We start from the raw sequence: 25,422 nt of genomic DNA on the forward strand, positions 1-25,422 counted from the left end.
AACCCCAGAGTCGGTCACGACTGGACCTAATGGTCAGGGGTCCTTTTACCTTTACCTTTACCATATAACAGAGTTTTCCGTTTGTTTTGATTCCAACTTTTTTTTTGCAGACATCAATATATACAACTACATAATAATAATAATAATAATAATAATAATAATAATAATAATAAAATGCATCCTTACCTTTAACATGGGGAAACTAAATCTCTTATATGGGAAAGCTGGTACTATTAAACAGTGGCATTTACAGCAGGCAGGAGTGGGAAACCTATGGGTATCCAGATATGGTTGTTCTATCAAGTCCCATCAGCCCCAGCAAGCATGGCTAATGATCATGGATGGTGGGAGCAGAAGTGACTTGCTGTTTGGGGTGGAACTGCTATGCTAGCTTCCCAGCAGGTGGGTTGTTGTGCTTACTGGCAAGGAAAGAGGCAAGACAGTGCAAATACACCAGCAGGGAACACCCCCCCCCCAGCTGCCTCACCCCTCTTCTTCCCAGCAAGCAGCAGCAAGTCACCTGCTGGGAAGCTAGCACAGCTGCTCTACCACACCTGGTGAGTTACCTGAATGTGATTTGTAGTGCAGCAATGTCTGAAGACCTTCAGGTTCTGCAGCTCGGATTTACAGTCTGTCTAGTAAACTAAAAATTTCAGGCTTCTAAACAGAAGGGTTTACTTCAAAATGGAGCACCCAGGATAGCTGTGCAGGTTGCACATGTACAATTTATAACATATATCGGAACAATAGCGTCATCTGAACAGTAGAAATCTATTCTGCCTGCAAAAATTGTGAGGCGGTTATCGAAATGTGTTGCCTACATGCAACTGGTGTGTTGGGGGCTGCAACATGATAGATACCGAGGACAGCCAAGCGTCAACTATATAGGGTTGTGATTTATAGACCTGACTGTTTCAGGCCTCCCATTTCCTCTAACCTTCTGCTACCAAGCAGGACTGTCTATATGCCAGACACTGTTAATTCATACTACCAGTATGCAGGTGCACTATACAATGGTGCCAGCAATTCACTTATGATGCCAAATGTAGTAATCACTGAGAACCCAAATGTGAATCTAAATGTGAGCTTTATTATCAGTGTTGAGAGGGGGGTGGGGAGAACGGCACATCTTCCCCATTAGCATTAGCTACAGAAACAAAATCAGGATTTTGCAGTTTTTTATTTATTTAAAAAAGAAGCAGCGGGGGGGGGGGGAGAAGAAAAAGAAGCAGCGATTTTACCTATGTCCACAAAACCCCACCATATTTGCCAATGATTTGGCTGCTTTTATGAAAAAATGGGACTTTTGACAGCCTGTCATTCAAGCAAGGCTTAATTGTGACAGCACCCACAGATGTCTTACAGAAATCGGCACTGCTGACAACAAAACAAGAAAAAATGAACAACAAGAACCAGTCTTTTTTTAATAACCAAAAATAAAAAAATAAAAACAAAACACTGGTATTTGAACACTTACGGCTGTCGTAGCATATGTTGCCCAAGGCACGTCCTGTTTGAAGAAGCACGTCCTGGTCTTTGCAGTTTAAGAGCTGCACCAGAGGTGGGATCAAGCCAGCATCCACACACGGGTTCCTCATAAATTCTACAAGCCACAGAGAGAGGTTTAATTAAAGGCTAGTTGATGAGGATTGATTATTTCTTGTTAAAGAGAGCCATTTTTCCTTCAGCAAATGTTTTCCTTTCCAAATTCACACATACCAGAAGCACTGCAGCTGCTTCTCTGTATGAGAACTAATTTATGTACAGACAAAAAAGCAGCCTAGTTCCAACAGCAGCAACAAAAGCACCCCAGGAATTATGGGCAAGTTCCAAATTCTACATATTGACTGCCCGCTGCAGATTCCTTTGGTGAGAATAAAAAGTATTTTAAATATCCTTCATTATATTAAAAAAAAATAAACCTAAACATTAAAACACCAAGCATATACTGGGAGCAATAAACACAGGCAAGAAAGCACCAGCAACTTTTCTTCTGCCCACTTCTGTTCACTAAAGAGGATCTAAATAACCCAGTTAAAGGAAACCTGATATAAAGACTGCTGCATCCCTGTGTCCAAAGAAAACCTCTTGCTTCTGTACAGGATCTTATTTAAACCACAGAGGAAAGTTAAAGCAATTTTCAAAGCTATAGCTGAAAGCAGGCAGTGGGCTGCACATTATACTTCTTCAAGGGTCTAGGTAGTAATAAGAGTCAATTTCTTCCAAGAGGTTAGATGGATGGACTTAGACAAAGACCCTGGGGTCTCCCCACCTAACCATGGCAGGCTTCTAGAAAGTCATTTGGTGTTCTTTTTACAAAACAAAAGGCAATGGGAGAAATAATATTAATACTTAGCATTTGTACAGTACCTTCAAGTGTTCAATGCACTTCACATGTATTATCTAATTGTAATCCTTGCAGCAACCCTGTAATGATTATTATTTTTTTGGTTACGTAATCAATGTGCTTTACAAGTACTGTATGTATGTGACCACATAAAAGCCTGGAGAGCAACCTGCACAGGAATGAAATCACCACACATTGTTTCTGGCAACTGGGATCCCTACTTCTCATAGCTAGTCCTTCTGCAAGAAAAGAGCAGGCAGTCGGCAGCAGCAGCGACACTGTTGTGGCCCAGGTGGTCCACGCTTCAGCAGTTCTGCATATCCACACTACATTTAAAGCACATGGTTCTCGCTTTCCACCCCAAAGAATTGTGGGAACTGTAGTTTGTTATGGAGTGTTTTTGGCGGGGGGCGGAGAAGCCATGTGCTTTAAATATAGAGTATGGATGTGACAGTTCTGGGCACCACGATTTAAGAAGCTGGAACATGTGCAGAGGAGGGCAACCAAGATTGTAAAGTCTGGGTATGTTTAGCCTGGAAAAGAGGAGACTGAGACTCGGAGATATGATAGCCATCTTCAGATATCTAAAGGGCTGCCACATGGAAGATGGAGAAAGGTTGTTTCTCTTGTTCCAGAGGGTAGGACCTGAACCAACATCTTCAAGTTAAAAGAAAAGAGATTCTGATTGAACGTCAGGAAGAACTCTCTGACGGTAAGAGCTGTTCAACAATGGAGGTGGTGGAGTCCTTCCATGGAAGGTTTTTAAGCAGAGGTTGGATGGCCATCTGTAATGGATGATTTAGCTGAGATTTCTGCATTGCAGGAGGTTGGACTAAATGACCCCCAGGGTGCCTTCCAATTCTACAATTCTATTGTCCAGACTTGTGCCATGAAGAGGGCACTTCGGTGCTGCAAACAAAATGGCAGGACGTGCTTCTTCACTTTAATGCTCACCTAGAGGCAATGACCATCCACTCTGAATAAGTAGCTAATTTTGAGGCTGGGCTTGTGCTTAGGAATACATGGATGTTTGCTATCGTACAACTTTTGTCTCTGTAAAAAAAAAAGTCTGAATAATTTAGAACTGAACATCTAAAAAAAAAAATGTGCATGTGCCAATGTGCAGCACCTGCTAAAATGAGTCACAGGAGCTGAATGTGGCCTTTGGCAGCTTTGAATACATAGTTAATAAATTGCTGTCTCCTTGCAGGGCAATTTGTTCTGGGAAGCTGTGGCAATTTAGACATGATGCATTCAGTTAAAAAGGAGGACTAGAATTTCAGAACCACAGTCTTGAGTACAGGGTGGAAACTGACTGCTTTGTTTTCCAAACAAGAATCTTAAAAAAACCCCCCTACAAACCACGAGTAATTATTTCTCTTCCATCACATCTCCTCAAGAGCAATATTTTGAACTGCCTCTGCTGCCCAGTCCATTACAACCTGCTAATTCATGGGAAAGGAAGAGAGGCATCACTTTGTGGAACCTCAAGCAATGATAAGGCATCTTGAAATAAGCTGTACATTCAAATCTCTGCAAGTTACCAGAGCAACGTTAGACCTGTTTCATTTCCAACCATCTCCTATGAGATTTGTGCTTGTGCTCGGTGCAAAAGTCAGAGCAGCCCAGGGAGAATAACAGGAGCTTGCAGCAGCTTAAGAGACAGCATCATGAGATATTTGGGATCAGCATGCTAGGCCCTTCTGAAAATCCCAGCAGCGACAGCTTCACTCATGTCTTCTTTTACAGTATACACTTGTGATATTGGAATGACCCTAGCAGACCTTTTGGGAAAAATTAAAGGCTTGGCAAAACAGCAATAGGCTTTTATGACAAGTGGCTTCTTGGAGTGGGGATAAATGTATATATGAATAAGTTGAAAATGAATGCAAAATTAGTGTATTAATACAACGTATGGTGTTAAAATAAAGTTCACCAGACATGCACAAATGTGCCTGCAGCCACACCTACAAATGCAACTGTGAAAGTCTTGTCATTTAGCTTTGCCTAATAAAAAAACACATCGCGGGTTTTTCACAACAGTTAGCATTATAAAATAATTGCAACTCTGAAGTGCTTTGATGTATCTGGCAAATGGATGACTAAGAACTAATATATTATCAAGGCAGAACAGAACAAAAAAAAATAAAGAGTGCAGTGGAAGGGAAAGAAGAGAGAAATGAAAAGCATCTATTCTATAAAATGGAAACATAAATGAAGTAAAACATACTGACAAGTGAGCTGCAAAACTGAAGATGTTCCAGGAGAAAAGGCCTTGTGGAAAACCTCACCATTTTTGGCTACTTCTGCTATGACGTTAGCTATTTTTGCAGTGCAGGAGGACTGCGGAGTCAACAGACTTGCAAACACTTGGAGGATCCCACTTTTCTGGATTTTTTCACTTGTCTCTGTATCTGAAAAGAGAGGAATAGACGCAAAACAGAATTGAGTGGTAAGTAGCGGGTTAATGAAAAGGTATTGAAAGCTTCACACCTAAAACGAAATTCCAAATCTTGACACCAAATCCAAAGAATGACTTTGTGCCATTAGTTTGGAGAGAAGGTTAGGTGGCATGACAGAGCTGTATAAAATTCTGCAAGCTTTTTCTCCTACTCTCACAACACTAGAAAACTTGAGGATGTCCAAGGAAGCTGGACAATTCAGGGAAGACAAAGGGACAGACTTCTTCACACAGTGTGTAGCTGAACTATGGAATTTGCTTCTTCAAACTAGGATGGGCTCCAATTTGGATGGCTTGAAAATTAGGCAAATTAATAGAGGATGAGGCTACCAATGGCTACTAACCCTGATGGCTATGTTCCACCTCCACTGTCCAAGGCAGTATGAGCCTGAGTATCAACTGCTGGAAACCAGAGGAAGAGACAGTGTTGCTGCACTTACGTAGGTCCTGCTTGCAGGCATCCCATGGGCATCTAAGTCAACAATTCTGAGAACGAGATCCTGGAACAGATGGGCCACTGGCCTGATCCAGAAGGTTCTTCTTGTGATACCCAAAGAGGTAGATGTTTCAATGATGCATTACTATTTAAGAACTGTCTCTTTGTTTACATAGGAAGCTGTCCTACATACCAAGTCATCGGACTATTCAGCCCTGCATTGTCTACAAGGGCAGCTGCTTCTCCAGGATCTTAGGCGGAGGTCTCTCCCATCACCTACGACCTGATTTTTTTTTACCTGGAAATGCCAAGGACTGAACCTGGAACTTGCGGCACACAAATAATGTGCTTTACCATAGATCTATGGTCCCTACCCTATAAGGAGCACCATGACATCCAGCAGGGCCTAGCGAGCAGAGGAAGCTTTGAAATCATTTATAGTTAATATTGCAGGACAAATGTGGTGGTGTTAAATCACCTTCCACATATATATGCGCAAAATATAACTAAATAACAGTTAAAAAACAGCACCAAAGAATAGCAGGTGATGAATTTTAAAACAATTCAAAATGGATGCCCATGGAAGAGACCTGTCCTCAACCTGGGAAGCTCTGATGGAACAAAACCGTCTTCAATTGTTTCCAGAAAATGCAGATAGTGGGCACTCATCGTATCTGGACAAAAATGCTGGTCAATCAAACAGGGGCAGCCACACTGAAGGCCCTGTGCTGAGTTACATTGGAACAGAACTCTGGTATCACTGGAACTCAAAGAAGCAGCACTCCTGTGGATTTCAGTGACCTACTGGTAACCAAATAACCCGGTATAAGTAGTAGAAAAATAGATGGGTACTCCTACTGTGCATATAAAAGGAGAAAGTCAGGACAAAACTAGAAGCTAGGGGAAAGCCCTGAAAGAGCCATTAGGGGAGTTGTGGTTCAATGGATAACAGTAACTGCGGATTCAAGGTGCATTAGACTGGTTTTACTCAGGTATAGTAACTTCCTGCACTTCCTCCTAGATTCTCAAAGGGGTGCTTTACTTACACAAAACCTCTGTGAGGTAAGGTAAATGCTGGATTTCCCCAAGGCTATTGAGTGAGATTCAGAACTTAGTAGCAATGCAAATGTTCTGCTTTTAAATCCACCATTCCAGCTACTGAGATGAGGTAGGTCAGATTTCCATCTTCAGAATTCTGAGGATGCAGGTAAAGAGCAAAGCTCAAAGGCTACCTGTGGTGTCTTAGTTCATCTACTTTCAGAATAACATAGCCCCAATATGTTAAATAGCCTTAGGCTCAGACATATGCTGAATATTCTGAATTTTAAAAAAATAAGACACAGACATTTTGTAATCACAATAGAGGTAAAAAGCAGTTTCTCTCTCTACTCAGGAGTCCAACTACATTCAGCAAGGCTTACTTACAGGAGCGCATGCAGCCTTAGTTGTGTTTTGCTTTTGGGGCACCCCCGTTCCCCATGAAGGGTGCACACACAGCAAGCCCGGCACACAGGGTATTGTATTTGCATAAACAGGGTCACAGCAGATTCTACCACAGCTCTCCATCTCCCTTCTCACACCTTGGCCTCTTCTGCACAGCACACACCTTGTTCTCTGTGTTAGGGGTAATGTAACTTAAACATAGTAAGCAACTATTGTGCACATTCACCAGGAATCATAGAGAGTGTGCACATAATCCGTCAATTAAGAGCAATTGTGTACATTTTCCGGTCAGTATACATAATCTTCAGCAGACCTTGTGGAACGTGCGAAGACAATGAATTTTATATATTCTCTGGTCATTATGCAAATCTCAAACAATTCCCTCTTCACAGACAGATTAGGTGCACATTCTGTGTGAAGCCTAGTAAATGTGCACAATGGCCAGTTATTATGCACATTGACCACTTAACTTACATATATACCCACATCCACTGAACTGATGCCAATTTCAATACTTCAGAAATAATGGGCTTTTTCAAAGAAAAGTCTAGAAATATACAAATTTCCAGTAATAAATAAGAGAGAAAACACATGCAAATATTTGCCACAATGAGTTCACAATGAGAGAAATGGATGCTTTAAATTTCAGTGTCTGAACTACAAAAAGTTACAGGGTTTTGTGTCTTGTATTGCCTCCCATTTCTTTAAGAGGAATTGACTGGACACAATCTACTGGGAGTTTTTCTTGCAGGCAGTTGCCTTGTGCAACTCCTATTCTTCTCAATAAGAGGAACAGATGAGTGATTCCCATACTGTAGGGATTGTTTGTACAATCTGGTCCCTACCCTATTACTTACAATTAGCATGCAAGATGCAATAATATGATCCCACCCACTGCACCACTGAGAACCTTAACACAGTATTGACTTGCTTTTATCACCCACGGTTTGACGGACTTGTTAACTGTGCAAATTAAATCAATGGTATAAAATGTATCCTGAAAAGCAGCGAAGAAAATAAAATTAAACTGTTGCCTCAGGTTAGTTTTGTGCAGCAGGGATGCTCTGATTTATTTGACTGAGATCAGCAAACACCAGTAAGACAGAATGACTCAGACTCAAAAGGACTTCTAAAAGAAAATGGAATGCCAGATCTCCTCCTCTTAGAATAAGAGGGCATGCAAAGAAAACCAACATTTTGGCAGACTTATTTCTTCCAGTAAAGATCATCTGACAGCTGCTGAAGTGGGAAGCTTCAGCTATGTGGGTCCTGCACAGCTTTTTACACTCACACACTAAATCTGAAGCATGGCAAACCTTCATGAAAAACACACACAGACATAACAGTATGGGACAAACTCAAGTCAATATCATTATTTTGGTCTGTGCAGACCCACAAGGCAGAGGTAGAGAACCTTATTGTACTTCTGAAGAAGGAAGCCTGTTGATGCTGCTGCTGCTGTTGTGTAGGCTTCCTGAGGGATTTAGAACCCAGATCTTCCTGCATAAGGAACCCCCTTGAGTGCAGCAGGTTCTCTGCCAGTTGTGTAGTAGCAAATTAGGAAGTGCAGGGTCTCATCATGACGATCACAGGCACGCCCCTCTAAGATTATACAATAATATACTAATGATTAGAGATACATTGCAAGGATCAGTGCAGATCTCCAGGTGTTGCCCTTTAGCTAGTGCACATACAGGGGCAAATGATTTTGAGTGCTTCAATATCTCTTTTTAGAGTGATGCAAGTTCTGTTTTATGAAACGGAACTTGCACACCATTCTCTTGAAACTGAAGCACCTTGTGTTTTCAGTGTTCCTAAATGTTTAGCTCTGGGTAAAGGACCCCGGGATGGTTAAGTCCAGTCAAAGGCGACTATGGGGTGCAGTGCTCATCTTGCTTCAGGCTGAGGGAGCCGGCGTTTGTCCACAGCTTTCTGGGTCATGTGGCGAGCATGACTAAACCGCTTCTGGCGCAACGGGACACTGTGCCAGAGTGCACGGAAATGCCGTTTACCTTCCCATCGCAGCAGTACATAGCCAGTGTGGTGTAATGGTTAAGAGCAGTAAACTTGTAATCTGGTGAACCGGGTTTGCGTCTTTGCTCCTGCACATGCAGCTGCTGGGTGACCTTGGGCTAGTCACACTTCTCTGAAGTCTCTCAGCCCCACTCACCTCACAGAGTGTTTGTTGTGGGGGAGAAAGGGAAAGGAGAATGTTAGCCGCTTTAAGACTCCTTTGGGTAGTGATAAAGCGGGATATCAAATCCAAACTCTTCTTCTTCATCATCTACTTGCACTGGTATGCTTTCGAACTGCTAGGTTGGCAGAAGCTGGGACAGAGAAAAGGGAGCATACAGTAGCTAAAAAACTCCCCTTTCATGTAGGTTGAGTGGTTCTAGGACACTGTAGACAGGGACCCTTCTGCAGAAACAGGAACAGGTATTTGATCCCAGACAACCCCAAACCACTACGCCACTGCAATGTGGACCTACATGAGGAGGGAGGATCAATGGGCTCATTCCCACCTCTATCCCTCACACAGAAAGGAAAATACATAGCAGGGAGAATGAATGAATAAAGATTCTTCAGAAATGAGTATTCTCACAGCAGAAGCAACTGGAAATGGAAATGGGAACAATGCTGGCGGGTGGAAAGAGGAGAAGGACAGGGAAAGAGAAACATGACAGGATCAGCTGTGTTTTAGAGGCAGTGCCCTTAGGCGCTTAAATAGTCCTTATTTAACCGCTGAAATATTTAAAAACATTCCTTCTTATTCTTCACTTGCAGATTTGAAAAACACACGGGCCAAGGTCATGCCGCAGTGGAGGTCTGAAGCCATAATGAACAGGCTTTAACAAATAAAAATATTTAAACAATGGTGACGTTTTGTGTGGCAGAGCAGAAGGCAGACTGGAACCAAATCTCGTAGGGACCTGGGTGAGGTGAGGTGGGTTGGGAATGTGAAGTGAAACAGGAGCACCGCCTGACAAAATGAGCTCCTCTGTGTTACAGAGGCTACGTCACACAGTATAGGGGCAGGAAGACCAAGGAACCAAGAGTAATAACGAAACAAGAGCTGGGAAGAAATGCGGCCTTCCCCAACCTTGGGCCCTCCAGATGTTCTGGATTACAATTGTTATTTGCTTGCTTGTTTGTTTAATTTGTATACTGCCCTTCATCCATAGATTTCAGGGCAGTGCACAACATAACATTACAATATTAAAAACAAGCAATACATAATAATAATAAGCTGAAAACAAACCAACAATCCCGCCTCCCACAACACATTTAGAAGGTTGTAGAGGAATGCTTCTGCATGGCACCTAAATGCATTCCACAAACAGGGAGCCACTGCAGAAAAGGCCCTGTTCTCATGTTGCCACCCTCCGTACCTCTCATGGAGGCAGCACATGAAAAAGTACCTCAGAGGATGATCTCACAGTCCAGATCAATTCACACGGAGAGAGGTGCTCCTTGAGGTATTGTGGTCCTAAGGTGTTCTGAGGCTTTATGGGTCAAAACAAGCACTTTACAACAGACTGGTGATGGTGCGTGCTGTAGCGCAGACCTTCGGGTTCTCCACTTTACCACCATTGTAAAGGCCTCCAGAGTTGTGCCTAGTTGGACCTTGATGCATCCTGTGCGACAGATGAACTAGTGGTGTAGCAGAATCCAGTCCAAGAACTGGCTGAAGCTCCCAGTTCTAATCTATTTGCCACAAATTCAACCCATGATCTCGCAGCCTCAGTCCCCCTTGCTCCACCAGCAATATGGGGGAGCAGATAGCCCTGCCTTAGAAACTTGCTGTAAGGCTATACATGCAACACTTCAAAATATTAGTATTTGTGTTTATGAACTGGGAATATCATCATATGGTATGGGCACCTGTCTATGGAGATTATGTTGGGACACAGTAAGAACGCTGGTCTATCTAGCCCAGCAGCTGGTCCTATCTAGACAGCTCTCCATAGTTTCAGGCAGACAACCATCCTAGCCCCACCTGAAGATACTGGGAACTGAGCTTGGGATCTGTAGCATGAAAAGCAGATGCTCTACCACCAGGCTACAGCTCTTCTCCCAGAAGGGTGCTAGAAATAGTCTGAAAATAATCACGGTGCTATTCTCTGCAAACATCTATCTGCTGACAAATGACTGATAAATGCTGGAGGCTAAGACTCCAGCCAGAATGTCTTGCAACAGCTTACAAATGTGCTGTGTGTGTGTGTGTGTGGGGGGGTGTTATTAAATATGTTTTTACTAACGTGAAGAGTGGCCTTTTTCTATTTCCCCTTTGACAGGCAATGAAGACCAGTTTAGCAGCCTTTTGCTATAGATTAATATTGTTGCTGCCCCTGCTAATGCAACGCCCAATTTGTAAGTGTCTGACAACTTTTAAGCAACTTCTTGCTAGGATTATCAGCACTGCTTTTTTATTAAGTTCATACTGAGTGCAGTAGCCTAATCCTTACCATATCTCATCCCTGCAGCAACCGGCTGAAACATTTCCAGTTTAGCTAGAACCAGAGGAGAGACAAGAGGGCATTCAAGACCCATTATTCTTCCCCTAAAATCTGATGGGGCAAGTCAACGAGGGAAATCTGGAATAATGATGGACATTTCTGCCTTCTAGCCACTGCTGTAAACATTGACTCAGACTGCTAGTCCAGAGGGGTTCATCAGCATAATGCAATCTGACCTGATGAGCAACACTGCCTGCTGATTTTCACCCATGTGCTTGCTTTTATGTAACCAAACTTGTGAACCCAAAATGCCAACAATGGAGAACTGTTGCTCAAAGTCTCTCTGTGTTTTTCTCCTTTGTGAAGCCTTGAGTGATTGGATGCTTTCTTATTAATAAGTGTCCTTTGGCTTTCACCCTTGCAAAGGCTGATTTGAAACTTGGCAAACCTATGGAAAGGACCACAGAATCCTATTCAGGTGAAGGAGTTGCTTAAAATAAACACATACATGTGCTTGTACACACACACTACCGAAGAGAATTCCAGAACTATTTGTTTGACAATGTGGAGCATGATATTTGGCCTCAAAAACTCTTGAGTCTTCATTTCTAGAATATTTGGTTTGGCTGCAAAGAATCTAGGTACAATGGCAATGTAGGAAATGACACTCCAAACTTTCAAACATGCATTATTTAGAATAACCACTAAATACATTTTTACATCTAAGCCAAGATGGCAAAATACTAAATCTAGTTGTCTACTGTCATTTGATTCTCTCTTAGGAGTCTCCTTATCCCTACTACTTATAGGTTATGATTACTTTCTTGAAAATCTAATTTCCGAAGAATGCTCTAATGCAGGTATGGGGGAACTTTTGGCACTCTAGATATTGCACATCTTTTTACCATCCCTGGCTACTGGCCATGCTTGCTAGGGCAACATCTGGTGGGCCAAAGGTTTCCCACTCCTGCTCTGAAGGTTAAATATGTAGTGCCATCTCTGAAGCTAAGCCCATCTGGGCATTGCTAGTACCTAGACAGGAAACTGGTGAAGACAATGGGATTATAATCAACCTTATACACAAAGCCAATAAAGTTACTACCTGTTTTGTTTTGCTTTTTGAATTAACTAGCCTACCATTCCTCATCAGCCAACATGTTTCCTTGGTGGCCACAGAAAAGATGCTTCCTTTCACTTGCAGTCAGCATGGAACACAGTAGACTGAGATATGGGGGGGGGGCAGGGCAATTTCTCCACCTGCCTGCTCACTCAGTTGCATGAAATTCTAGTGAGTAGTTAGATACAAGGCTGTATACCGGGGGTGCCTAACCTGGTGTCCTCCAGATCTTCCTGGACTCCAACTCTCATCAGCTGCAGCCAGATTGGCCAATGGTCAGGGATGATGATGGTCATAGATTAGTAGGAGGGGGCAGTCACAGATTAGTCACCCCTGTACACCGTGTGAGGAAACTGCTTTTATTCCAGTTCCATCCTCAACAAATGCTTTTTAAACAGCAGCAACATTGTGGCATGCCAGTGTTAAGTGTCGTTTCTACCACTGCTCTGGCTGTGCTATGCCTATTGTAAAAATGCTAGCACTGATGTAGCCAGAGGATACAGCATCCACCTTAAAATTGAGTCATTCATACCCAAGTTCCCTCCCCCGGCCAGCCCAATTTTATTAACCCAGCAATATGTGTGATTTATCCCTTTAGAGGGGAAAGAAAGTATGCACCATAATTGCAAAGGTGTTCCAAATCTATAGCAAACGCTGCAGAAAATTATCTTGGCTTCATCATATCCCTCCCACATGCACTTATCAAAGGAGAAGAGGACGAATGTATAAAAAAGTTATGATCAGCCGCATGCAACACAATGTAACACATTCATCTTGCTCTTTTAGCAACTGGGGAGGGGGGGGGCTTTGCAGAAAAAGGAGACCTGTGACCTAGCATAAAAATGAGAGAAGTATGCAATGACGACGACAATGTGATAAGGTATCTGACCCACTCACCTTTTGCCCCCCCCCAGCCTATAAAGAACATGAAGGAAACACATCTGTGTAAGATTGCATCTGAAAATGTAAGTTGCTTGAAAGAGCCAGCTATTCTATTTCCTATTTACTGTTTCCAATTGTACACTACTGGCTATAAGAAGGTTCTGTTAAACCTCAGCTATAATCCAGTGAGTCATGGGGCATAAAGGTAAAGGTACCCCTGCCCGTACGGGCCAGTCTTGACAGACTCTGGGGTTGTGCGCCCATCTCACTCAAGAGGCCGGAGGCCAGCGCTGTCCGCAGACACTTCCGGGTCACGTGGCCAGCGTGACAAAGCTGCATCTGGCGAGCCAGCGCAGCACACGGAAACGCCGTTTACCTTCCCGCCAGTAAGCGGTCCCTATTTATCTACTTGCACCCGGGGGTGCTTTCGAACTGCTAGGTTGGCAGGCGCTGGGACCAAGCAGCGGGAGCGCACCCCGCCACGGGGATTCGAACCACCGACCTTTCGATCGGCAAGCCCTAGGCGCTGAGGCTTTTACCCACAGCGCCACCCGCGTCCCCATAGGGGCATAGGGGGCCTCAAATGCGGGTGCATAACATTGCTCACTATAAGTAGGGACTATTCCCCAACTTAGAAGAGGGCAACTCACAAAACATATGGACCTTTCTTCAGACCATGCTCGTTTTCTTTAACACACTGTATTCTAGCAGCAATATTTAACCACATGCATAATTATCACTAAAATCATATTGAATATAATTGAGGAAAAAATAGTAATAATGCCATTCAGTGTCATGGCATTTCAGTGGTTGTCAATTAGGTGGTCATCAATTAGGAGGAATAGCATTAGTTTTTACTCCAATATACCACCCGCTCCCAACAAGTACTGTCAAAGTTTTATACGAAACACCAAGTCTTGGGGTGCAATAAATATCTCTCAAGAGCTGGATACAAGACTAATTTTAATGGAGAAATTAATACTGCATTTCATTTCATTACCGCAACATAAACTCCTTAATACTATGTAAAATGGCAGACTTCAGAAGTGTCTGTGTGGGCAGGGTGTGGAAGGAAAGAAGAGGAACACCCCATATCAAATGTTGAGGATATGGGCACATCTGAACCTGGACCTTCAGGCTGAAGAATTCACAAAGGCACTTCCCCATCAAAGGACTGTATGTGCCTTGCCTGCTTTTCTTTATAACTCAAAACTCAATCTAAAAATGGGGGGGGGGGAAATAATCTGAACACTTACCCTGCCACAACCCATTCTGACATTATAGGAAGGTTTCAGGATCTGAAACTCAAGGCCTTCACCATAACTTGACCAAAAGTGAAATAAGAACAGGCACAGAGAACATGGGTTTAAATTGGCTCCTCCGTGGCTTTTTATTGGATGCCCACTATGTAAAGAGACCCAACTTCACTCCCCAGGTAACTTAATACAAAGTGAAGGAGCATTTGTACCCAGAATGGATTTCATGGAAGGGATGTTCTTCCCTCCACTGTAGTAAAAGACAAATGTAGTAAAGTGACCATGACAGATGGTACGTAAGGTGCCTGAAAGCTATGACCCAGGGGACAGCAACAATGGATTATGCTAGAAGCCTCTTCCCTTGCAATGGGTGCAGGTCCTGCTATCTGCCTTTCCCTGACCCACGGCATCATGTACCTGCTACTTAGGAGAACAATAGCCAGCGTAGTGTGTGAGAGCACAAAACTAGAGTCAGAAACTGTTCTGTGCTGGATTCTAAAGCTGTGATGAATGGAGGAGCAAGAGCTTTTGGGGCGTTAATGCTGTGAGCCCTTCCATCCTATGCTCAGGTTGTGTATATATGTAAATAAAACCATATATCCTAAAGACTTCATTCCTTCATTCTAAGGAAGCTGAACCCTGGAGAAGAACTTGGTGTCTCTCAAAGCTCAGAGATTGGGATGCAGTGTAATATTGCTTCATTTTGTTTTGTTTATTTTTGCTGTTGTTTCAACCAACATGGTAATATCAACCACCCAAAAAGAATATACATCATATACAATATATACATAAATACAACATTAAAACACAATAGCAACCAACAGATGATGATGATGACAGATACAAACTAATTTCAGACAACACAACACAACATAACAATGCTTGGTGAAAAACATGATTGCAAAACTACTTGTAACACACCCAGAAACGCTGAACAGAAGATATTGCATAGCTAAACTGGGGATGCGGGGAGAATGGACAAAAAGATGAAACACACATCTACTGTCAATGTCGCACATTCGTACTCAATCTTCTTTCTTTGTTAAAAAGGACACACATAACCTTACAAGTTTAAACACAAAGGGTACTCATTCTTCAAAACTAAACTGTGATCTGCATTACAAATGCAAGCTCACAAGATGGCACTTAGGAAGGTTTTCACAAGCACGTAAAATCTCTGTATTTCTCTTCTTCCAGAGAGTTCTATGCCAATGCTTCATTTGCTTTCTCTCAGAGGCTGCTTGGATTCCTAACTGATCGATATATGAACACCTGACCCTGTACTGTGGGTTTTTGCATCTTAAGTTCACACACATCTCCTGTTTCAGAGCCAATAATGGTGGGGAGAGAGGAAACTAATGGGGGGTGGGGGGAGGAGAGAACACTACACACTCAACTGCTTATGGCAGGGGTAGGCAACCTAAGGCCCGGATGCGGCCCAATAACCTTCTAAATCCAGCCCAAAGACGGTCGGGGAATCAGTGTATTTTTACATGAGTAGAATGTGTCCTTTTATTTAAAATGCATTTCTGGGTTATTTGTGGGGCATAGGAATTCGTTCACCCCCCCCCCCCCAAATATAGCCTGGCCCACCACATGGTCTGAGGGAAGGTGGACTGGCCCACGGCTGAAAATTTTTGCTGACCCTTGGGCTTATGGCATAGTGATTATTTCCTTGATATCAACAGGCTGCAACAATAGAGTGGTGGGGGGAGCAGGAAGTATGACTTCCTCAATCATTATTTAAAGTCCTTTCCCTAGATTCTCAGTTTGCATTTAAAAGACAAAAAACCAAATTTCACAGGTTTCCCACCCCCACCACAGAAATGCAAGCAAACCAGCACTGACAGAATTCCATTCCATTTCATTCCTCAGTAAAAAGTAAATATAATCCCACCTTATAGGAACCTGGCCAGCACTGCAAGGTACTTTGATAACTGGCACTTAGAAGTCATGGAATAAGAGGAGAGATTATTTTATGGGTCAGTAACTGGTTAAGGAACAGGAAGCAAAGAATAGGAATAATGGGCAGTTCTTCCAATGTAAGGAATGACAGAATAGTAGAGTTGGAAGGAACCAGGAGGAACATCTAATCCAAACTCTTGCAATGCAGGAATCTTTCACCCAACATGGGGCTCAAATCCACAACCCTGAGATTAACAAGAGTCTCAAGCTCTACCAACCAAAGAGTGGAGTTCTCCATGGATCAGCATTGGGACCTTTGCTTTTTAAGCTGTTCGTCAATGTTAGGGATAAACAATGAGGTAGGCCAAGTTTGCTGCTGACACCAATTTGTTCAAAATGGTTAAAACAAAATCGGTAGTAAAATGGCAAATGTAAGCAAATGTAAAACAATGTACACTGAGGCAAAACAACAACCTTAATGTGGCTCAATCATCACTTGTTTTCTGGTGAGTGGTAAAATCTTGATCGTTTAAAAATGGATTCTGGTACAGATGTTTAAGGATCAGTTGCTGGTCTCTCCCCCCCCCCCCCCCGTGCTGCTGCTGTCTTTTAAAACCACAGTTTATACCATTTTTATTTCTGTATTTTACTTTACAGTGTATTCTTCTTTACTGATTTGTTATTTTAAACCTTCAGGATCAAAAACTGGGGTATTAAATGCAGTAAATACAATAATAAAACCGAGCAGAGCCTTTTTGGATACTTAGAAGGATCTAGCACCCATTCCAACTAAATCTGTTAATTCCCCGCACCCGGCATATCATATTTTGCAGGCTCTGCCAATGCAAGCTCCCTTTCTCACCCTGTTAAGACACACACACACACACACACACACACACACACACACACACACACCCTAGTTCATTTGAAGTTGAGCATGTGCATTTGAGAGTGAGAGACAGACGCCTGCCCACAGCTGTCACAGTCAGCCCTACCGCAGGAAGCACGAAGTAATTGCAGCAATTCCACCATTGGAAAGAGAACACCCATCTGTTGTTCCCTGGAAAATTCCTGGAGGCTAGATGTGTGTGAAACGCCCTCCTTATAAGCCTTTTGTTTGGTACAGATAGCACTACAGAATATGGAAGGTAATGAGCCACAGGGGAGACCAACTAGGAAAAGGGCAGATGAGAATCCATCAAACCAGACCTTCTTTTGCTTTCCTTGCTCAGGAAGGGGGAATAACAACATGTAAGGGAACTGTTGGGACCCAGCAAGATTGTTAAACTACTGGAAATGCCAGACATTTTCTTTTTAGGCTAGTCAGAGGATTTCATTAAAAGATTTTTTTTGTCTCTGTTGGAGTGTTGGTGACTTATGAAAGTCACACAAAGGCCAAAGGTTGGAATAATCTTCTAATCCGGAATCTCTATAGTTATTAGGGTGAACAGCCTATTACCTCAGGTCTGAAAACCAGCATCTTGAATTAAGTGCAGATACTCCAGCAGTTGGTATCCAATTCCAGGTGCCAACTCTATGACGTAACATTGACAAGAATAAAGAACAGAGTTTTTACAAGGTCTGGTTCAGTTCCCTTTAAATATTTCAGTGTAGTACAGTATCATTGTTGTTGTTTAGTCGTTTAGTCGTGTCCGACTCTTCGTGACCCCATGGACCAGAGCACGCCAGGCACTTCTGTCTTCCACTGCCTCCCGCAGTTTGGTCAAACTCATGCTGGTAGCTTCGAAGACACTATCCAACCATCTCGTCCTCTGTCGTCCCCTTCTCCTTGTGCCCTCCATCTTTCCCAACATCAGGGTCTTTTCCAGGGAGTCTTCTCTTCTCATGAGGTGGCCAAAGTATTGGAGCCTCAGCTTCAGGATCTGTCCTTCCAGTGAGCACTCAGGGCTGATTTCCTTCAGAATGGATAGGTTTGATCTTCTTGCTGTCCATGGGACTCTCAAGAGTCTCCTCCAGCACCATAATTCAAAAGCATCAATTCTTCGGCAATCAGCCTTCTTTATGGTCCAGCTCTCACTTCCATACATCACTACTGGGAAAACCATGGCTTTTACTATACGGACCTTTGTTGGCAAGGTGATGTCTCTACTTTTTAAGATGCTGTCTAGGTTTGTCATTGCTTTCCTCCCAAGAAGCAGGCGTCTCTTAATTTCGTGGCTGCTGTCACCATCTGCAGTGATCATGGAGCCCAAGAAAGTGAAATCTCTCACTGCCTCCATTTCTTCCCCTTCTATTTGCCAGGAGGTGATGGGCCCAGTGACCATGATCTTCGTTTTTTTGATGTTGAGCTTCAGACCATATTTTGCGCTCTCCTCTTTCACCCTCATTAAAAGATTCTTTAATTCCTCCTCACTTTCTGCCATCAAGGTTGTGTCATCTGCATATCTGAGGTTGTTGATATTTCTTCCAGCAATCTTAATTCCGGCTAGGGATTCATCCAGCCCAGCCTTTCGCATGATGAATTCTGCATATAAGTTAAATAACCAGGGAGACAAAATACAACCTTGTCGTACTCCTTTCCCAATTTTGAACCAATCAGTTGTTCCATATCCAGTTCTAACTGTAGCTTCTTGTCCCTCATAGAGATTTCTCAGGAGACAGATGAGGTGATCAGGCACTCCCATTTCTTTAAGAACTTGCCATAGTTTGCTGTGGTCAACACAGTCAAAGGCTTTTGCATAGTCAATGAAGCAGAAGTAGATGTCTTTCTGGAACTCTCTAGCTTTCTCCATAATCCAGCGCATGTTTGCAATTTGGTCTCTGGTTCCTCTGCCTCTTCTAAATCCAGCTTGCACTTCTGGGAGTTCTCGGTCCACATACTGCTTGAGCCTTCCTTGTAGAATTTTAAGCATAACCTTGCTAGCGTGTGAAATGAGTGCAATTGTGCGGTAGTTGGAGCATTCTTTAGCACTGCCCTTCTTTTAAAAGCATCATCTTTTAAAATTTTAAATAGTTCAGCTGGAATACCATCACTTACACTGGCCTTGTTATTTGCAGTGCTTTCTAAGGCCCATTTGACTTCACTCTCCAGGATGTCTGGCTCAAGGTCAGCAACCACACTACCTGGGGTGTACGAGACATCCATATCTTTCTGGTATAATTCCTCTGTGTATTCTTGCCACCTCTTCTTGATGTCTTCTGCTTCTGTTAGGTCCTTACCACTTTTGTCCTTTATTATGGTAATCTTTGAATGAAATGTTCCTTTCATATCTCCAATTTTCTTGAACAGATCTCTGGTTCTTCCCATTCTGTTGTTTTCCTCTATTTCTTTGCATTGCTCATTTAAGAAGGCCTTCTTGTCTCTCCTTGCTATTTTTTGGAAATCTGCATTCAATTTCCTGTATCTTTCCCTATCTCCCTTGCATTTTGCTTGCCTTCTCTCCCCCGCTATTTGTAAGGCCTCATTGGACAGCCACTTTGCTTTCTTGCATTTCCTTTTCATTGGGATGGTTTTCGTTGCTGCCTCCTGTATAATGTTACGAGCCTCCATCCATAGTTCTTCCGGCACTCTGTCCAGCAAATCTAAATCCTTAAACCTGTTCCTCACTTCCACTGTGTATTCATAAGGGATTTGATTTAGATTGTATCTTACCGGCCCAGTGTTTTTTCCTACTTTCTTCAGTTTAAGCTTGAATTTTGCTATAAGAAGCTGATGATCTGAGCCACAGTCAGCTCCAGGTCTTGTTTTTGCTGACTGTATAGAGCTTCTCCATCTTTGGCTACAGAGAATATAATCAATCTGATTTCGATGCTGCCCATCTGGTGATGTCCACGTGTAGAGTCGTCTCTTGTGTTGTTGGAAAAGCGTGTTTGTGATGACCAGCTTGTTCTCTTGACAGAACTCTATTAGCCTTTGCCCTGCTTCGTTTTGCTCTCCAAGTCCAAACTTGCCAGTTGTTCCTTTTATCTCTTGATTCCCTACTTTAGCATTCCAATCCCCTATAATGAGAAGAACATCCTTCTTTGGTGTCACTTCTATAAGGTGTTGTAAGTCTTCATAGTATTGGTCAATTTCAGTTTCTTCAGCACCAGTAGTGGGTGCATAAACTTGGATTACTGTGATGTTAAAAGGTCTGCCTTGGATTCGTATCGAGATCATTCTATCATTTTTGAGATTGCATCCCAGTACAGCTTTTGCCACTCTTTTGTTGACTATGAGGGCCACTCCATTTCTTTTGCGGGTTTCTTGCCCACAGTAGTAGATATGATGGTCATCCGAACTGAATTCACCCATTCCCGTCCATTTTAGTTCACTGATGCCCAGGATGTCAATATTTATTCTTGCCATCTCATTTTTGACTACATCCAACTTACCCAGGTTTATGGTTCTTACATTCCAGGTTCCTATGCAATATTTTTCTTTACAGCATTGGACTTTCCTTTCGCTTCCAGGCATATCCGCAACTGAGCGTCCTTTCGGCTTTAGCCCGGCCGCTTCATCAGCTCTGGATCTACTTGTACTTGTCCTCCGCTCTTCCCCAGTAGCATGTTGGACACCTTCCGACCTGAGGGGCTCATCTTCCAGCGTCATAACTTTTATATGCCTGTTGTCTTTGTCCATGGAGTTTTCTTGGCAGGGATACTGGAGTGGCTTGCCGGTTCCTCCTCCAGGTGGATCACGTTTGGTCAAAACTCTCCACTATGACCTGTTCATCTTGGGTGCCCTGCTCAGCATAGTTCATAGCTTCTCTGAGTTCTTCAAGCCCCTTCACCACGGCAAGGCAGTGATCCATGAAGGGGAGTACAGTATCATATCTTATCAAAATAATTTCTTTAATTTGCAGAATATGGATAGAAATCTTCTCAAAATGAGAGCAAGCGCATCAAGTGATACTGAGGACAATCCTAGATGCGATCTAGAATCACCGTTCAAACTGAGTGCTGGAGAACACTTGTTTATGATTATATTTTGGGAATGATACATTTTCCTATGTACCTGGATTGTTTTATACTTTCTGGGTGTCCCATGCTCATATTATAAAGTAGTTGTGCTCTATGTTACAATTCAAGCACTGCTAGGAGTTGTTTCTTTTTGTTTTCCAATGTGTTTCTTACCAATAAAAAATTCAGTGTAGTGCGAGCAAATTTTATTCTGAAAGTGCAGCCCAGAGGAAAAAAGTTTGACAACCACTGCTTTAAAATCTTATAAGGCAGAAAGCAATTACAGTGGTGCCTCGGGTTACAGACGCTTCAGGTTACAGACTCTGCTAACCCATAAATAGTACCTCGGGGTAAGAACTTTGCTTCCGGATGAGAACAGAAATCGTGCTCTGGCGGCGCAGCAGCGGGGGGGGGGCATTATCTAAAGTGGTACCTCAGGTTAAGAACAGTTTCAGGTTAAGAATGGACCTCCAGAATGAATTAAGTTCTTAACCCGAGGTTCCACTGTAATAAAAATGAAATGAAATAAAATGGAGGCAGAAGCAACAACAATAACACAAAATAAAGTACCATAGACTTGGAGATACGGCAACGGAATAAATTCACAAAGATCTTGGGAGAGCAACAGTTTTAACCAATGCTAGTTCAATCAGAGTAGACTCATTAGAGTTAACAGACATGACTAACTTAATTTAAATTGGTCTTGTCTGAGTAGAATGTAGCTGGATACAACCCAGTGTTTTTATCTAGCACCCAAAAGACTGAAAAGAGTTAGTACCAGCTGTGGGCCCCTGGTAGAGTGTTTCACAAGCAGTCCACCACCACCAAGGAGACTCTGCGCTTGGTCACTACCAACTTCAACTCAGAACAAGGAATGTTCAAACAGAGACAGCTAGTTTTGACTGCTAGAAGCTACCATAGTGTGAAGGGCAGGATAAAAATGGTTTAAATAAAAGGAAATTATATCCTTCAAAATAAGTTTTTGTTAACAGGAGACTTTATTTTTGTTTCTTTGTAAATAAGCCAGAATTTAAGATTTAACTCTGCATTCAAGACTCATCTGGTGTCTTAAAAAAAAAACAACCTTCATTGACACAATATTAAACCTCACTAGACAATCTATGGAAAACAGGATAAACTTGGTTGGCTTAGCCAATTATAAGTTTTCAGGTCGATGGTTCAGTTGATGGCTGACCATCTTGGGACCATGAGCTGATGGCTGTTTGAGAGTTTAGTCCCAGTAGGAGATGTTTCCATAACTGAGATTAATATGTTAGCAGCCTCATTAGGAGGCCAAGCTGAAAAACTGAGGACAAAAATGATCCAACAAATAATTCAGTATCTTCCAAGACTAATAAGGCCAAGGTCTGAATTTTCAGGAGCAACTGTTGTCCAAATAAGATGGGGTGGAATTGCATAGGGCGATCAAACTGTATAATAAATGACAATTTTTAGCACCTTCTAACAAGAAAGGATTCATTATGGCAACCAATACATTGGACACAGCTGGAGCATTACATGTAGAGTTCAAGAAAGGTATTTGGGAAGGGACCCTGGTTCAGCTGCACAGCAAATGCACTGTCAACTGCCTGAAATGCTAGAGAGCTGTTGCCAGTCACCAAGCTGAATTTATTTATTTTGTTATTGTTACATTTATACCCCACCCTTCCTCCAAGGAGCTCAAGGTGGCATACATGGTTCCCGCCCCCTATTTTTATCCTTAAAACAACTTTGCACGGTAGGCTATTCTGAGAGATAGTTACTAACCCAAGGTTCACCCAGTGAGCTTCATGACCAAGTGGGTATTGCAACCCTGGTATAACGTAGTTTCCTGTAAGACATCACTAGAAGAAATATCCCCATTTTGACCTATGTAAACTAGGCGTAGGCAAACTCAGCCCTCCAGATGTTTTGGGACTACAACTCCCACCATCTCCAGCTAACAGGACCAGTGGTCAGGGATGGTGGGAGCTGTAGTCCCAAAACATCTGGAGGGCCGAGTTTGTCTATGCCTGACATAAACAAAATAATTTCTCTTTTCCTTCAAAGTTAAATTGCGGACATTTTTTAAACCATCCGTTGATTAAATTTAGTAATAGCCAGTATTGACAAGGTATTGCTCTTATCCTGCCAGTGTTTTCAGTAAATGAGTGAAGTCAAGAAATGATTTGTTGGACACCAGGAGAAGGGAATCCCCGAGGTCCTCCAAAGCATGGAAATACGGTTATGGAAAGATCAGCAGGATCCACCCATTTGCTGCTTGGTTTGCTTTATTTTGCTGCCTGCCAACCACGTCGAGCCATCAGTGGGCAAGCACTTGAGAGGCTTCAAAAAATATTTTGTGCTGAGGTGTGTGTGGGGGGGAGTGGGGGAATTTCCTATTACTCATTTTGCTGCCTGCTCTCATATGTCCCAAAGCTCAGGAGTGGAGTGGAAGGATGATGATGATGATGAAAATAATGTGAGGTGGGGGAGGCTGAAACTGGAGAACTGGGGCTAAAAAAGGTGGGCATACTTTTACTTCCTCCAGATCTGGTTGCCCCAGTAGGGGAAGCCAGACTCTCTTCCCTTCTGGAGAAAGGAACGTAGCAACAGAACCCAGAGAGGGCATCAGTCAACCGTTAGGGGTGGAGGAGCCAAGTCTGATGATGAGCCCACAGTCTGGTCACTCAGGACCTGGCCACAGACTCATATGAACAGCTGCATCTTTGCCGACTCAGTGAGTGTCTGCACTCTTGGCAGTCTTGCAAGGCACAAGAGCCTCACAAGTGAGCATGCCTTGCCACATCTTCAGAAGAGTAGCAGATGGACATGCCGCCTCGTGAGGACAACTCTGCTGCTTCCTTGCAGTTCCAACCTCCTTCCCTTGATCCTGAACTCCTTGAACTCGGGCTGCTGCTTCAAGCTGGACGGGAGCCAGGACAGTTGCACAGAAGAGCTAGTACACAGCTGCTCAAGGAACGTTTTGAAAATGTGGGGGTGGGCGAAGAAATGCAGGAATCCCCCTGTTGCGGCTGTATTTGTCTTGCTGCCTACAGTAGGCAGCTGCTGGAGATGGTTCTCAGCTGAGTATGTGGGTGTGTTGAGAAGGATATAGCTTCTGTTGCTGCTGAATGCCCTACAGCAGGAACTACTTCTAAATGGCTGGAATGGGGAAGCCCAGTACAGAGGTACCTCCGTTATTATCACCATCATCATTAACACTCTTTTCCTGATTGTTCCAAAATTCTTGGGGGGGGGGGAGAGACCCAGCACAAAGGCATCATTATTATCACTATCATCTTCACCTTTCTGCTGCTTCTGCCCAAGGGGCAGTGCAGTTCAAAGGCCTCATCATCGTCATTATTATCAGCTGGAGAGCCAGTGTGGTGTAGTGGTTAAGAGTGGTAGTCTCGTAATCTGGGGAACCGGGTTCGCGTCTCCGCTCCTCCACATGCAGCTGCTGGGTGACCTTGGGCCAGTCACACTTCTCTGAAGTCTCTCAGCCCCACTCACCTCACAGAGTGTTTGTTGTGGGGGAGGAAGGGAAAGGAGAATGTGAGCCGCTTTGAGACTCCTTAAAGGGAGTGAAAGGCGGGATATCAAATCCAAACTCTTCTTCTTCTTCTTCTTTTCTTTGTTCCCAAGTTGTTGGGTTTTTGTTGGGGTGCATCATTATTATCACCACCTTTTCCTCCTGTCTACCCCACAGGAGGGATCACCCCCAAATTGTTTGGGGAGGCGACAATACACTCCAGAGACAGAAACATTATTATGTCTCCTAACATGCCCCTACTTTTGAGATGCATATAGATGACAGTCTGCCTCGAACATCACACTAGTCTAGGCCAGTAGTGTTCAGTTACTGCTCTGGTGAGTTGTCTTTCATGTACCTTCTGTTTATTTTCCATGTATTTCTATTCTTTTCTGTTCCACAAAGTTAATAATAATAATAATAATAATAATAATAATAATAATAATAATAATGCAGCCAGCATTATTTGTGACTGTGACTCCACAATTGCATTTTCTCATACAGAATTCTACGGCTTGGTGTCACAAAATTATTCTGATAGCTTTCCAACTTAATAATAAAGCACAGATCTTAAAAGGGGGGGCAGACTTTTCTCAGTGGAGACTTGGGGTGCAGGTTTATCTGCAGGTCCATAGTCTGGCTGTTGTTAATATCCGGGTTTTAGTTTTCTTGTTTCTAAAGTCTCCCTCACCCTCTGCTATT

General features: G+C 43.0%; 2 protein-coding genes across 7 annotated transcripts in view; one reads left to right on the top strand and one right to left on the bottom strand.

Moving 5' to 3' along the window:
* The window catches only part of TSPAN5 (tetraspanin 5), a 131,410-nt gene extending 120,197 nt beyond the window's left edge, over window positions 1–11,213 (top strand). The window contains exon 8 of the mRNA XM_053404025.1: window positions 11,172–11,213. Coding sequence (XP_053260000.1) covers window positions 11,172–11,198 — 27 coding nt within the window. The 3' untranslated portion in view covers window positions 11,199–11,213. The remainder of the gene's footprint in view (window positions 1–11,171) is intronic.
* The window catches only part of RAP1GDS1 (Rap1 GTPase-GDP dissociation stimulator 1), a 98,747-nt gene that overhangs the window by 39,628 nt on the left and 33,697 nt on the right, over window positions 1–25,422 (bottom strand). For 4 of the 6 annotated variants that reach the window (XM_053404014.1, XM_053404013.1, XM_053404015.1 and 1 more), the window contains exons 3-4: window positions 4,639–4,761; window positions 1,478–1,603 (exon numbers count right to left, since the gene is read on the bottom strand). In XM_053404014.1, coding sequence (XP_053259989.1) covers window positions 1,478–1,603; window positions 4,639–4,761 — 249 coding nt within the window. Of the gene's footprint in view, window positions 1–1,477; window positions 1,604–4,577; window positions 4,762–25,422 lie in introns of those variants that run through there. The other 2 variants (XM_053404017.1, XM_053404018.1) reach the window with 2 other exon arrangements.

This window comes from Podarcis raffonei, chromosome 9 (genome assembly GCF_027172205.1).
Source record: "Podarcis raffonei isolate rPodRaf1 chromosome 9, rPodRaf1.pri, whole genome shotgun sequence".
In the NCBI taxonomy this organism is placed as follows: Eukaryota; Metazoa; Chordata; class Lepidosauria; order Squamata; family Lacertidae; genus Podarcis; species Podarcis raffonei.